The sequence below is a fragment of the Lithobates pipiens genome, unplaced genomic scaffold (genome assembly GCF_037356315.1).
Source record: "Lithobates pipiens isolate NorthernLeopardFrog02 unplaced genomic scaffold, aLitPip1_a1.2 Scaffold_18, whole genome shotgun sequence".
NCBI lineage: Eukaryota > Metazoa > Chordata > Amphibia > Anura > Ranidae > Lithobates > Lithobates pipiens.
Genome location: NW_027507758.1, coordinates 292,056,421 through 292,070,914, shown reverse-complemented (window position 1 = coordinate 292,070,914; position 14,494 = coordinate 292,056,421). Strand labels below are relative to the sequence as shown.

The 14,494-nt window shown below is 42.2% G+C and overlaps 1 protein-coding gene across 5 annotated transcripts in view; it reads right to left on the bottom strand.

Moving 5' to 3' along the window:
- Positions 1-14,494, bottom strand: part of CDK19 (cyclin dependent kinase 19) — a 310,045-nt gene that overhangs the window by 24,460 nt on the left and 271,091 nt on the right. For 3 of the 5 annotated variants that reach the window (XM_077487115.1, XM_077487112.1, XM_077487113.1), the window contains one exon: positions 8,623-8,682. The exons of the other annotated variants lie outside the window; for them this stretch is intronic. In XM_077487115.1, coding sequence (XP_077343241.1) covers positions 8,623-8,682 — 60 coding nt within the window. The remainder of the gene's footprint in view (positions 1-8,622; positions 8,683-14,494) is intronic. 5 annotated transcript variants of the gene reach the window in all.

Below are 14,494 nucleotides of genomic sequence, written 5' to 3'. Positions count from 1 at the left end.
CCAAGACGACCGCTGCCTTGCTAAAAAAAAAGGTGATAGACTGGCCAAGCATGTCTCCAGACCTAAAGTCTATTGAGCATCTGTGGGGCATCCTCAAACGTAAGGTGGAGGAGCGCAAGGTCTCCAACAAGCACCAGCTCCGTGATGTCATCATAGAGGAGTGGAAGAGGACTCCAGTGGCAACCTGTGAAGCTCTGTTAAACTCCATGCCCAAGAGGGTTAAGATAGTGCTGAACAATAATGGTGAACACACAAAATATTAACACTTTGGGCCCACTTTGGACATTTTCACTTAGAGGTGCACTCACTTTTGTTGTCAGCGGTTTAGACATTAATGGCTGTGTGTTGCGTTATTTTGAGGGGACAGCAAATTTACACTGTTATACAAGCTGTACACTCACTACTTTACATTGTAACAAAGTGCCATTTCTTCAGTGTTGTCACATGAAAAGATATAATAAAATATTTACAAACATGTAAGGGGTGTACTCACTTTTGTGAGATACTGTATATACTTGCTAATTACACATCAAGAAACATGCTCTTAAATGATGATTTGGTACTTTTCTTCCAACTTTTGTTTGTGATGCAAACACAAGAATGGCATTTGGGGAAACCCATATTTCTGGTGGAACAGAAGAACCTCAACCAGAAGGAGACAGATGTGGGGGTTGTCGGAGGTGGTCCCTGCAAAGCTGCAGACCATGTTGCAGAAGCACACAAATATAGGTAGTGTGCCTACCCGGTGCAGACTCCTAATGAAGAAAGAGGGAGGAAAACTCTCCCAGGCTACTACTCACTAGTAAAGCGGTACACGTATTGTATCAACTGCTTGTTTTCTGCATGCATATTGTAACAGTTGCAGATCTAATACAATGGATGCCCAATAATTGTAACAATTAACAGTTTGTCGTCTGAGTATTGCAGAGGATTGATCAGTAGCCCAACTACTGTCAGGACTGCCACTTTTACCAACATATTGTCAATTCACTGCTGTTTGGAGGACAGAATTAAACACCCCGCCGACCTGTCGGTATAAAACCATCCCACTATTAGCTTACATTGGCAGACTACCTGCACCCCTATTAAATCACTCAGTTTCAAATTGACTTTTTTTTTACTGGCATAATTATGTATACAATATTCAGTTTCTCAGCAGGTCACTAAAGGAGAAATCCAGCCTGAGCTTGTTTGGCAGGGCTTCTCCTATGTGCCTGGACTGATAGCCATCTCAGCCTCTCAGCAAGCCGTTGAGATACTGAGACAGCCGCGCATCGCCTCTCCACAGCTCAGCGATCCAGTCAGCGTGGGGGAGCAGAGCAGGAGAGCTGCTGATTGAACAGGCTGCAGCTCTCTGCTTGCGGAGCTGAGACAACCGTTCCATTTGTGATGTTCGATTGCTCGGTTCTCAGTGAAGAGGCACCAGGGACAGATGAAGCATCGGACCAATGCTGCATCCACCTAGGTAAGTATGAATCTGAAAAAAATGTATAAAAACCCATACTTCTCTTTTAATATTATTCATTTAATTTCATAAATCTTAGTGAAAATAATTCTGATGTACAAGAAAAAGGAAATTAAGAAGAAATCCTCCATGGGTGACAGATAGGTTAGGTACGAAACTGTCAGCACCATTCCTCAATCAACAAATATAAAATCTGCTTGTTTTACAGGAAGCAGCTTCCTTTGATTTTGCTCATAAATAAAAGATACAAGCATTGTGAGATTGAATAAGTCAGGCAGATGATGACAGATCTTGCACAAATACCTACAAGCCTTTTATTACTAATAAAGTCCTCTATGTTGTGTGATGATTGTATAACGGAATTATGTCTGCAAAATATTTCTAGGGCATAAATTTCAAAACATTTTATAACTGTTTTAAGAAGCATCGATGCCACACCATCACAGAAAGTTGCATTAGGTGCACTTCACAGGCAGGATCAAACAAGTATTTATGAGTCTTTGCAGGGAGACGAAAGGAAAACTCTCCCTGCACCACATTTGTTTTTAAATGGGAGGCCATGGTTTGCAATACTTAAAGTGGCAGCAAAGGTTTAAAAAAAAAAATAAATCCTGCAAGGTAAAAGCATAATGTGCTAGTATGCATTGCATACCAGCAAATTATGAAAGACTTACCCTGAAACAAAGCCAGAGGCTTCCAACTTCACCTGGTCTCCCTTCTGGGTTCGTGGGCTGCACCCACTTGAATGACCGAGAGCACAAGTCACAGTCGTTGCACAGAGCTCTGAAGAAACAGCACAGTATGCTGTTGCTTCAGAGTGCATGCACCAGTGACCTCACTGGCTGCTGCTCCCTAGAATATCTCCTAAACGGTGCATGTTTAGGGGATATTAATTTAACTTACAGGTAAGCCTTATTAGAAACTTACCTGTATGTAAAAATAATAATACTGCATTTACTACCACTTTAATTTGGTAAACCTACTTATGGCTGTGATATTCTAGTACTGAATTAATAGTACTGGGGCAACATGTGGCCCTCCAAACTTTTCTATGACTCTCCTGTGTTTGAAGTGGCTAAAAGCTATGCAACAACGAATAGGAGATTCAAGTCATCAGAACATTTTCTAGACATGCACTGAACGTAGGTGCCAGCAGTACTGGTATGCCAGGTACCACTAGTGCTTCCTTATGATTTGCAGGTACCCTAAAACCAGTGGTCATCAATAGCACTGTGGTTAATATTGTTTAAATGCATATTAGAGACAATCTTCACAACTATTATTTTCTAAATCTTAGGTATTTTTAATATACAAAATTCACATTGTATATTAAAAGTCCTTATCTCACATGTATTTAGACCCCTTGATAACTTTGCAGTGATTGTAATTGTTAAAGACAATATTGTCTGTCTTGATGCTGTAAAATAAATTTGTATTTCTTGTAAAATAAGGAAAAAAATATTTCTTGGAGTGCAAATTTAAATATCAGGAATACTGTATGGGTATTAATCTTTCTCCTTTCAGTACTTACATCCATAATAAATATAAAATAAGAGAATTATATTAAAAAATTTGATTTTTTTTTCATGGTACCAAACAACACATGAGTGATTTCTCATAAAACTTTAGTTTTATCATACAAAAATGTTTTTAAAATATCATATGCAGTTTATAAAATATTTAATACAAAAACACCTCCAGGCGCCCTAGAGTGTAACATCACTACGGGTGTAGTAGTGACCTATGACTTTAAGTCTGTGCCAACATCCCTCAAGGAGAGGTCACACTCCTTATGAATATTCATAATGGTATGTGGGACTTTTTAGGCACATATAAAGACACTTTCACATAACTACTTTATACATCAGTTCTTATTCAACACTTGATTCAAAAAGCTTTTGTATGTGGACAATGCCCACCGCATTTTAAACAATTCTTCCTTGGAGGCTACAGTACTTTTATATAGAGCCAGGGGAGTAATATTTATCGGCCTAGTAATATTAAAAAGTAGTCCCAACCTATGGGCCCAGAAGACGTCTGGAAAAGTGCAGGGTGCTAAGGTGCTTACAAGGACCCAGGAGAGTATAACGTGCCTATGATAGTGCAAATGTAATAATACAGGAGCCCTCTAGGATCCAAACCAGCCACAATGGCTGGAACCGTTGTCACAATTTTATTCTGTAACAAATAAAACATTTTTTTTTTAAATATAAATGTGAACGTGTCTTTATACTGCCTAAAAAGCCCCAAATGAATATTGTTGTGTCTAACATCACTACCCAATACTTATTTGTAAAAAAAAATAAAAAAGAGGATGGGATAGCCTTAAGCCCCAAATCTCTATGCGCTACCGTATGTTGATTTTTCAACCACTTCCACCATTTTTCACTTCTTTAGGAGTAAAATGTTCAGAGGTGTGAAAAGATTATAAAGAAATAGTTCCAGGTCCATCTCAGTCAATGGTAGCTGGCTGCTTGTTACAGGTTCAGTAGCCAGCCTCCCATGATGTGCACCAGCTCCACCCACTGGTCACTGTGTGCCCCTACTCCAGCAGCCTCCTGTAATATTTTGATGTAGTAATTACAGGAGACTGAGGGAGCCCAGACTTGTTATTCTCACCTAAGTAAAATGGTGTTACAACATACACTAAGGAACAGGAGGCCATTGATGTCTGAAACATAATGGCCAAGGCTGAGATTTGGCCCTTTATAGTACTCAAAGGCAAACGAACAATCTAGACCAGGCTGAAAAAGGGACAGGATACATCCCATACATCCCTAAGATGGAACTTCCCAGCCTAGCACTACAAAGTACTCCCTGGGATGGAACTTCCTAGCCTCACACCATGCAAAACAATTTATCCAGGTATGATGGTAGATTTTCAGATAAGTTGATTTTCTAGCCTTCAAGAGAGTAAAGATTACAAAATCCTTTAAGCTCCTGTCCTTCAGGATCTGGGCTTCTACATCCATGCCATTAAAGCTAGAAACTAAGAAGCAGGATAGTGGACTGGATAATCTTAAAAAAAAAAAAACACACACACAGTTCGAAACAGAGTCTGAGTATTTCTGAATACAATATTCTCCTGGGCCAGTTAAGTGTGATGAGAATCACCGGGATGTCTTTCATCTTGATTCTGCAGTGCACACAAGGGAGAAGCTGGATAGGTGGAAAGGCAAAGATCAGGTGGAACTGAATCCATTGAGTCACCAGATCAGCCATTATGAAGAGTTGAAGGTCCCTTAACCTGGCAACAAATCAGTCTAGTTTGATGTTTAATCTGGACACCAAAAGGTACCTCCCCCCCCCCCACCCCCGGCATCTTCAACCTGCAACAAAAGGCTTAAAACACCTCTAGATAGATAGACCATTCTGCTGCATCCAGATACTGACAACTCAGAAAATCCATCTGCCAATTTTCCATGCCTGGAATGTGGACAGCAGACCACAAAGTTGATGGTTGATATAGGCCATGGCCGTTGCATTGTCTGAAGGGGTCCAGTGATGAAGGGACAATTACATTTCCTTGAGTTCCACGATATTGATGGGAAACTGAGTGTCCTCCGACAGCCAAGCTTTCTGCACAAAGAGGGCATCCAGGAGTTCTCTCCAGCCCAACAGGCTGGCATTTGTCATGAGATATTTCCACATCTTTGGGGGAAAAGTTTTCCCTCACTCCAGTGCCAGGTTGAAAATCTACCACACATGGGCGGCCCAAGGACAGAGTCTGTTTGTCCCAAGAAGCCAGAATGTTGAGTAGCAACAGTGAATGAAACTGGGCATGCTGCATTGTTTAGAAGCAAGTTATGATCAGGCCCATCATCCACGTGCAGGCATACATTGAGGTATGAAGCTCTCCTTGACAGAATATTTCTGAGCAAAATGTTTTGGAGAAGCAAACAGCTTTTTCCAGGTTAGGATACTGACCTTCATGAAGAGCGAATGGACTGAAAAGCTCTTAGCAGGCTTGTTGGGACCCCATGTGGGAAACCTTGGAGTGAGTCAACCCGGGCTACACTAAACAAGCGTACAGCAACAATAATGGTAACAATGATATAATTAGGGTAGGATGAAATTTCAGCCGAAGGCATCTTATCCTGATCTGATTCCTCAGAAGGAGAGTTGAGATCATCCTCCTCTACCTCCTTCTCAAGCAGAGTGTCTAAAGCCAAAAGGCAAAGTAAAGAATTAACCCAGAACAGGAAGACTGAAGGGGCCCTGTTATCAATGGCCTATAGTCAAATCCAATCTCTGCGCATGAATCATACATTGCGGCAGAAAATCCCTCCTTAGATCTATATATATAGGAAGAAAATGGAAGAAAACATCAGCGCCTAAGACAATGGGAATTAAGACACAGATATTCTTTGTGTCAGAGTAAAGCCTCATACACACTCGGATTTTCATCCGGGAATTGTGTGATGACAGACTGTTTGCCTAAAATCCAACAATTAGTACACTCCATCAACAATTTCCAATGTCAAGTCGCGCTATATTTCCATAAAGTGAATCCATGCAGTGAATAAAAATTATTCAACCTTTCAAAATTAAATGTCATATATGAGATTAATCAAAGAGAACATTGTAAATAGTCCACTCTTATTGATAGTAGATCTCCACTGTGAAAACAACACACAATTCATCCGGGAATGGTGATGAGAGAAAAGATCTGCCTTCCACCTCCACACTGCCGTTTACCGTCTCCTGTTGCTCTCTTATTATAGGAGATCTCAAGCGCTTCTGGCTTAATACCCAGCCCGGGCCTTTTATGCACAAAGCTAAGGTCTCAGCGTCTTCCCGGGTGTTGTGACCCTTACAGGTATACTGCATTTATGTGAACGCTCATATGGGGATGAGGTTCTAAGTTATATGGTTCCTGGAAATTTGACATCAATGACCTGACCAGAGTCCCCTTAGAAGTTGTCAGCCATCTTCAAGCAGCACAAACAGGAAGTGCATAGAAGGAAGTGACTCCATCAGACAATTGTTGTCCAACTTTCTGCCAACAAATGTTGGAAGGCAGGCTAGTAAATTTTCAGCGGACAATGGTCTGTTGTCAGATTTTCCTATTGTCTGTACACAAGTCCATCACACAAAAGTTGAAAGTACAAACACGCATGCTCGGAATCAATGCTCACCAAACATAACATTAGCAGAAGGTGCCCAAATGGTGGCGCTCAAGAGCTGAAATTCCTCGTAGTACATCACTAAGTTCGTGTTTGTTGGCCAACAATTGTGTACCGTTTGTATGCAAGACAAGTTCACGGCACACGCCGTTCGGACAAAAGTCTGGCGCTTTGTCTGCCAACAATCTGATCGTGTGTACCAGGCTTTAAACATATAAGAGAACAAAGAAAAGAAGCGCTGGTCTTAAAACCCTCTACATAAAACTTTCACATCTAATGTATAATGTGTCCTATAATGTAAACATCACCTAAAATATCAATATATCCCTTAAACAAAATCCTAATGTGCAAACTGTGCCTAAATAAAGTGCAAATTTGTTCTATGGAATACAGTGCAACCTATTGCATACATAAAGTGCAAAGTAATTCATAAACATGTATGCAAAATCCCAAAATACATAATGATATAAAGTATTAGTGCAATAATCTGAAACATTCAATTCATTTTGTTAACAAAAGAAAAAATAATATAGTCCATAAAAAATAGCCCAAAAGACAAACCCACAAGTGTCAAAACTGTAATTATCGGTGACATCCTTGTTGAAGGTAATTCTGTGCTTAAAGTGGTTGTTAACCCACTGTAAGAACTTCATATAATCATCTTTGTATCCTAATGATATGTGCTCCTGTCTCTGTGTTTTATAAAAAAAATGCCTGCTACACCTGATTTCAGAGTGCTGCTTGGTGCTCACATACTGCTTGGCTGGCTCCCTCCTCTCCCCTTCTGACAGCTGCAGCAGGCGGGGCTGAGATTCCCCCGCTGACATCAGTTGGGAGAAGAGGAGGAGAGAGCTGGCCAGTTACGTGAGCACCGAGCGGCACTCTCAAATCAGATATAGCCGGCATTTTTTTATATAAAACACAGAGACAGGAAAATATATCATTAGGAAACAAGGAGGATTATATAAGATATTAAAAGTAATTTCAGCAGCTGGAGGGGAGGGGGCGGGTACTTGACACAAAGCAGACAGGCATGGAGGGAGGAGAGGACAGAGGAGGACAGAAAAGCTGCGGATGACGGAGGCACATAAACTGACCACGGTGTCCAAACGGCCACTTCGGGAAGACCTTGCATGTTGAAACTCGTAGGAGAGGCAAGGGCGCTGATGTCACAGGGCAAGCTAGGATTGTACTCACGGCTTGCGGTATTGAGTAGCAGCCAGAAACAATCTGCAACAATACTAAGTACAGATTCCCTAGTGTCGGGCTGGACACTTGAACCATGTGAGCGTTTTTATCCTATTGTCAACAGCCATGATAAACTGTGGTCAGTTTACAGGGGGGAGAAAGAACCAGGCAGGATCAGCCAGGTATTTCACTTGATAGAGAGGTCCAAATTACACAGTACAAGCACTTTGCGGTATAACATGTTTTAAAGGAACAGGATTTTTTTTTAGGGTAACAAACACTTTAAGGAATGTGCCACCCAGTGTAATCCTCCACCAATCACACTAAATTAACTCACCAGAGTTAATGGCTGGTAATATTATGAACCAGCAACTGTGTCAATCCCTGACAATCCTTAATTGCAGGTTATACTCTCAGAGTATTTTATACAGGTCCCACATAGATATAAAATGGAAGGAGGAAGGCTCCCATTGTGTGATAAAAGTCTTTATTAAAACAATAGGATAAAAAACTCACATGGTTCAAGTGTCCAGCCCGACACTAGGGAATCAGTGCTTAGTATTGTTGCTGAATGTCTCTGGCTGCTACTCAATACCGCGAGACGCGAGTACGATCCTAGCCTGCACGGTGACATCAGCGCCCTTGCCCGTATTACGTGTTTTGTCATGCGAGGTCTTCTCGAATCGGCCACTGTATAAGATACTCAGAGAGGATAACCTGCAGTGAAGGATTGTCGAGGATTGAATCTGAAGATTTTTCAGAGGAGCAGTTGCTGGTACTAGGGCCCTCATTACCCAGAACCATGTGCTGAGTCAGAGTTAGCAAGGTCATCTGTCCCCTTACCTTTGCATTTGTCACCTGCCATGTGTTATGTCCCCCAAGGTGTACTTTCGACCTCTGCTGCTGGAGAGGGAAGGGTTAAAGTGGTATTAAACCCAAAAGCAAAAATGTATTATATTGCAGTTTACCAATCATTAGATGTGGTGGCTGTATTAGTTTTCTTTATTGGGAAGCTTTTTTTTTTACCTCTGTTTTCATCTCATGATCTGGCTAGTAACACACTTTCTGTATTAGAGTGCCTCAAATCTGGATGAAAGAGCACAGGGGCACTTTTGGACAGCAGCATTGTTAATCTGAGGGAGGGGTGTTAGATGTGCTAGCATATTTAGATGCAATAACTAAACTATACTCCAGCTAACACTTTAAAAAGAGTTGCAAACAGTTTTATTTTTGGTTTAACACTGCTTTAAAGTGGTTGAAAACCCAGGATTTTGATTTTTACTTACAGGTAAGCTTATAATAAAGCTTACCTGTAGGTTAAAGGAAAAGCTCCTAAACCTGCATCGTTTGAGGAGTTATTAGCCTGGTTGGCAGCCCATGATGTTATACCTGTGCCGTTCCTTCAGAGCTCTGTGCTGCGGCCGGGAGTGACCGAGGCCGAAGCCTGCAAACTGGGAAGAAGATGGAAGCCTCTGCAGCAGTGACAGTGCGCCGTTGAAGGGCTTAGTTTTCAGGTAACTCTTTCATAATGTGTTAATATGCAATGTATACTAGGACATTATGCCTTTAGCTTGCAGGGAGAAAGTTTTTTTTTTCCTACAAATCTACTACCACTTTAAGCCTTGTGTGCCAGGCAATGTAGGCTGTAGCACATGCTCAGTGAAGCTGCTTAGATCGAGTGATCGAGTCCATAAGGTGAGTGGCAAATGGAAAAGGGGGGGGGGGGGGGGGTCCCGTGTCCTGTGATTTACACAAATAGCTTTTAAAGGTAAGTAAAAAAAAAAAAAACACATTTTCTTAATGGTGCATCACAGGGCACAGGAACTTATACTACTTGGGCAGCCAAAAGCAATCCAGATGAGAGGTGGGTAAAAGAAAAGCCAAAAGAGCTGGCTCAACTGAGCTGCCTGAGTGTCAGCTAAGACTTACCAAGCACTTTGTAAAAAGAATGAGCAAAAGTCCAGATGACAGCCTTGAAATTACAAAAAAAAAATCACATTAGGAGGAAAACAGGCCTTGGCCTCCAAACAACCTTGTCCATCTGAAGGACATGAAAAATGTATCCTTAATGGTGAAGGGCGCAAACTTAGAACTTGCCTTGCAAAATCAACAAGGTAGGCACCCTTGCGAGTAAGGATAGACAGAACATTATCCTTGATAAATTCAATGGGTGGTCCAGAAGAACCTACAGAAAACAGGGCAAGATCCTGCACACCCTTTGGGAAAAACGCAGGAAAAACAAGGTGAATAATACCCGGTACGAAGGGCCCTGCAAAAATGCCTGTGTCCATGCTCCATTCCAGTAGACTTGAATGGGATTGCCTGCACGTCGATATATAAGTGCACATTTGTAAATGAGCCCAAAACCAAGATGAGAAACCAGCCCAAAGGCAGAAAATCCAGAAAAGCCCACAGACAGTCCCTCAGAAACCTGAACAAGGTCCCAGTACCAAATCCTCCTTGGCTAGTTTAATGGAAGGAATGTCACTGGGATACCCTCTGACTTGATCCTGTAGAGCAGTCGAAGAAGAAGTATCAGAGGAGAAAGGCTTATATCAGGTATTTGATCCCACAGAAGCACCAGAGAATGCACTGTGAAGGCTAGAGGATCCCTGGAACTGAAGGCAAACCTGTTCATTTCATAACTGAACCTACAAGCTAGAAGGTCCACATCCACCACCCCTCACCTGAAACAGAATTTTAGAACACCCCAAAGCAAAGGCTATTCTCCGGAGTCCAGACACTGCCAATGGAGGAAGTCCACCTGCCAAGTTTCCATGCCTGGAATGAGCACAGTAGTCAAGGATGGCATGGAAATTCCCACTGAATGTGAAAGTTGATCTGCTTCCCTGCAATTTGTGAGACATGAGATTTCTACCTGATGGTCGAGGCAAGCCACTGCCATGGAACAGTCAAACTGAATCCAAGTCAGATGACCATGCAGATGAGAAGTCCAGCTTTGAAGAGCTAAGCACGCCATGCTGAGTTCTGGAATGCTGATCAGGAAACAAGTGTTCTCCAACAACCAAACCATCAGGAGGAAGGATCTTGCCGAGTCCAGTGCCCATCACCAGGATAAGCCTCTTTAACTCCATGTGTGCATATGCACATCAGCCATGGCCTTAAACAACCCTGTGTGCATACACAGATTAGCCACGACTTTAAACAACTCTGTGTGACTACTCACACCTGCCTAAATGGTGATACTAAGTTCAAATGGGGCACCAACAATCCGTCATGGGCAAAACTGGTCGGGTTTCTTGCACAAACCTCATTACTTCTTTCTGAAGAAAAGGACTGCCACTCATTGCCACCCTTCTTTATTCAGTGAGCAGTGACTTTAGACTTGTGGGATACTGTACTGACTACAACATGCATGCTAACTCTGACAGGTCAAGAAAAGCCCTATATGCCGCAGAGCGAGTTCAGTGTACAGTATATCTGATGTTTTAGCATATTGTTAATTTCTGAATATTTACACTTGCAAGTTTTGTCTAGAATGTTTTTCGTATACTATTGATGTGATATATATTTATATATTTTTGTCAACTAACCTTTATTGTTACTCTCCTTTGTACTTGTGTATAGATTTGCCATTATGCTATGCTATGCTTATCATTCTATTGTGGTGCTGATGGGTGAACTTTTCTTGCTGACCACTGGGTTGCACTGTCACCCCCCCCCCCCCCGGCCGTTGTTGGGTCATGCAGCTGGGTTTCCCTGGGCAGATGTGCTCAGTACAGCCCCAGTCCCGCCTGTGGATAACTTATGGGTGTGTGGCATTGTATCCCACTGCCCGGCGCGTGGGGATCTCCAGATTCCGGTCGCCAATGTGGCCGGGGCTCGGGTATCCTTTGCCTGTAGGGGTCTGCCTGTCACAGGATGGATTCCTTCCTGTTTGCACTCCACTGTGAGGCACGGCTGGGTAGGCCACATAGGCGCCGATGATGCAGGACATGGCTCCACCCCTAGTGGGAAGGCCCGGGGCATGCGCAGTCAAGTCAGATAACTCTCTGACAGAGCGTTGCAGCCACTGACCTAGCGCAACGCTCTGCCATTCCGGCCACAGCTGAAACCTGTTTGCTTTACAGTAATCAACCTCAGCTTGGTTTACCAGCCCTATATAACCCTACCGCCAGCCTACACATCCATATCAATACTGACTGGCTGATGGGACGACTTCAACCAGATTAAGTGAGAGAGGTACTTTGGAAGCAGTAACTGTTATTTATTTATTTTTTATTCTGCTTTCCTCATACGCTTTGTATAGATTTACTCAGTCCACTATCTTTGTGGACAAACTTTGCTCAATATGGTATGCAGTCAATACAGATTGGCTTCTTATTGACTAAGAATATGCTTCCTTTTAGCACCCTCATCATCTTTTGCTGTCTCTTTGTCTCTATAGCCAATTGTAGTGTCTTTTAGAGACACTACAATTGGCTATTTCTGCCACAAATCCCATACTGCATTATTTAATGGCCGGTTTTCATTGGTAGGAGTGTACACTCCAGCCGGCAGAGTTCTTGCTGTGGTTTTCCATGTGCCTGCTCTCCTGTTTTTCTGTCATCACTCGTGGGTCCGGTCTCTGGCCACATACCGTCCAGACCCCTCCCTTGATTGCACCCACTGGCCCAGGTGAATCCAGCCAATATTCATATTCCCTGGATTTAATCTGCAAGTAGCCTGCCCATGTAAGTACAATTTCTGATGCTATAACATCAATATATATGTGCAAGCATGTGGCTTTTTGCTAATAGCAAAATTATGAGAAAAGATTTTTAAATATATAGTTGTCTGATGCCAGCTGATGTTTCAGCGAAGTGAGCACATTTTTTTAAGTCAATCTGTTGTTTAGTTGTCCTGCAGAGTGGCGCAGGGAAGCATACTGAACTGTACTGCTTTGGTTCTCACTACCTCTCTACTCCTATCCATCCCAGGAGCTTGTATGTGACTTCCCCTGGTGCCCTGGTGACCCCCTTGTGCTCTAACCTGGTGGCCTCCATGACCCCCCCCCCCCCCACATTGTGATGTGCCCTGGAAACCAACCTTTGCTCTTCCCCGATCACATTCATGTGTGCTTATCTTAAATTCAATTAATAATTGAACATCTGTGCTATTTCTAAAAATAATTGTTGTTAAATCCACAGCTTTCTGATCACACCAATCTTTTATGAGTTGTAGATCTGAAAATAATAAATTTTCTTAAACCCCAAACTTTTTGCCATGGATTCCTCCAAGATAAAAAAAGATTTTGAAGCCCTGAGTTAGACAGTACCAATTAAGGATATTCAGAAGCAATTGCAGAGCAGCAGAGTAATGGCCATGCATGACCAGGTCACCAAGGCCACTGTGAAAACAGTATTCAATGGGACATCATTTACAAATGTTACTCACAAACCACCAAAGAGCACCAGGGTGTAACGGTGATGAGTGACTAGGTCACCATTGGTAGCTGAACAAATAGACAGTGAGACATTACCAACAAAGGGTACTCAGGGACCCAATATAAAGCAGAAAGGGTTAATAGCCATCTGTGAATAGGTCACCATAGGCCAATAGTACAACAGCACTAGTGAGAAATTACCAAAAAGGGCTAGTCAAAGGCCTGGATTCTTTCCTATATGTACATAATATAATTTGGTACTAACAATTACAGGTAAAGTTGATCCAGGTAATATCCGATTGCCTCTCAGGAGATCAGGAAGTATTTTTTTCCCCTACTGTAGAAAATTGGATAATGCTTGCTGGGTTTTTTTTGCCTTCCCCTTGATCAACTGTGGGTATAGGATTGTGTATATGGGATTGTATGACTTTTTTATTTTTATTTTATTGGTTGAACTAGATGGACTTGTGTCTTTTTTTCAACCTGACTAACTATGTAACTATTAAAAAGGAGGGGTTAATGACTGTCCTTGACTGGGTCACCATAGACTGCTGTACTAAAAGTACACAATGAAATATTACCAACAAGGGGTTCCTCGCAGACCACTACAGAAGGTAAGGATTAATTGTGAAAAACACAAATAAACCAGCACTGGTTTATTTGTGTTTTCGATATTTATGCACTACACTAGGGAGTGTTCTGTCACCAGCAGCTGGGGCTTTATGGTATAGCTGAGCGCAGGCTTTACTGGTTTATTATTATAAATCACCGACTGAGATGATGTCACTGAGTAGGTCCCACGGGAAGCCAGCAATAGCTTTATATAGCCAGAACTGCAGAGGGGAACATATGCCAGACAATGCCGCAGCCCTAAGAGGGAAGGAGGGGGACGACCACCCACACAGCCCATGTAAGGCGCATGCAACACATTAATGCCCAGTATACATGATCAGAAAATTGGCAGAAAAATGCAGTTTTTGTAGTGATCGTACGATTATCTGATCATTAGTACACAGCTTCCGAGAACCGATCACGACAGTTCATGTGAAATTATTCAAAGTGACAAACAAGAAAATGTTTCTGGTATAATACCAGAACGTACAATTTTCTTTTAATCAGTACAGAGTTGTACAAAAAGTGTTGCAGTGCCAAAATCAATGCACATATGGGGTATGTGACAAAATTAGGTGCCATGGTTATCCGACAGCTGTTTAAAGTGTCGTAGCTTCATATGTTAACCACCACCTCTAGAAACCTTAACCTCCAGAAAAAATAGGAAACACATGGGGGAACAGCTCCGGGGAATATGGACAAGTCTTTAGGTAGTCA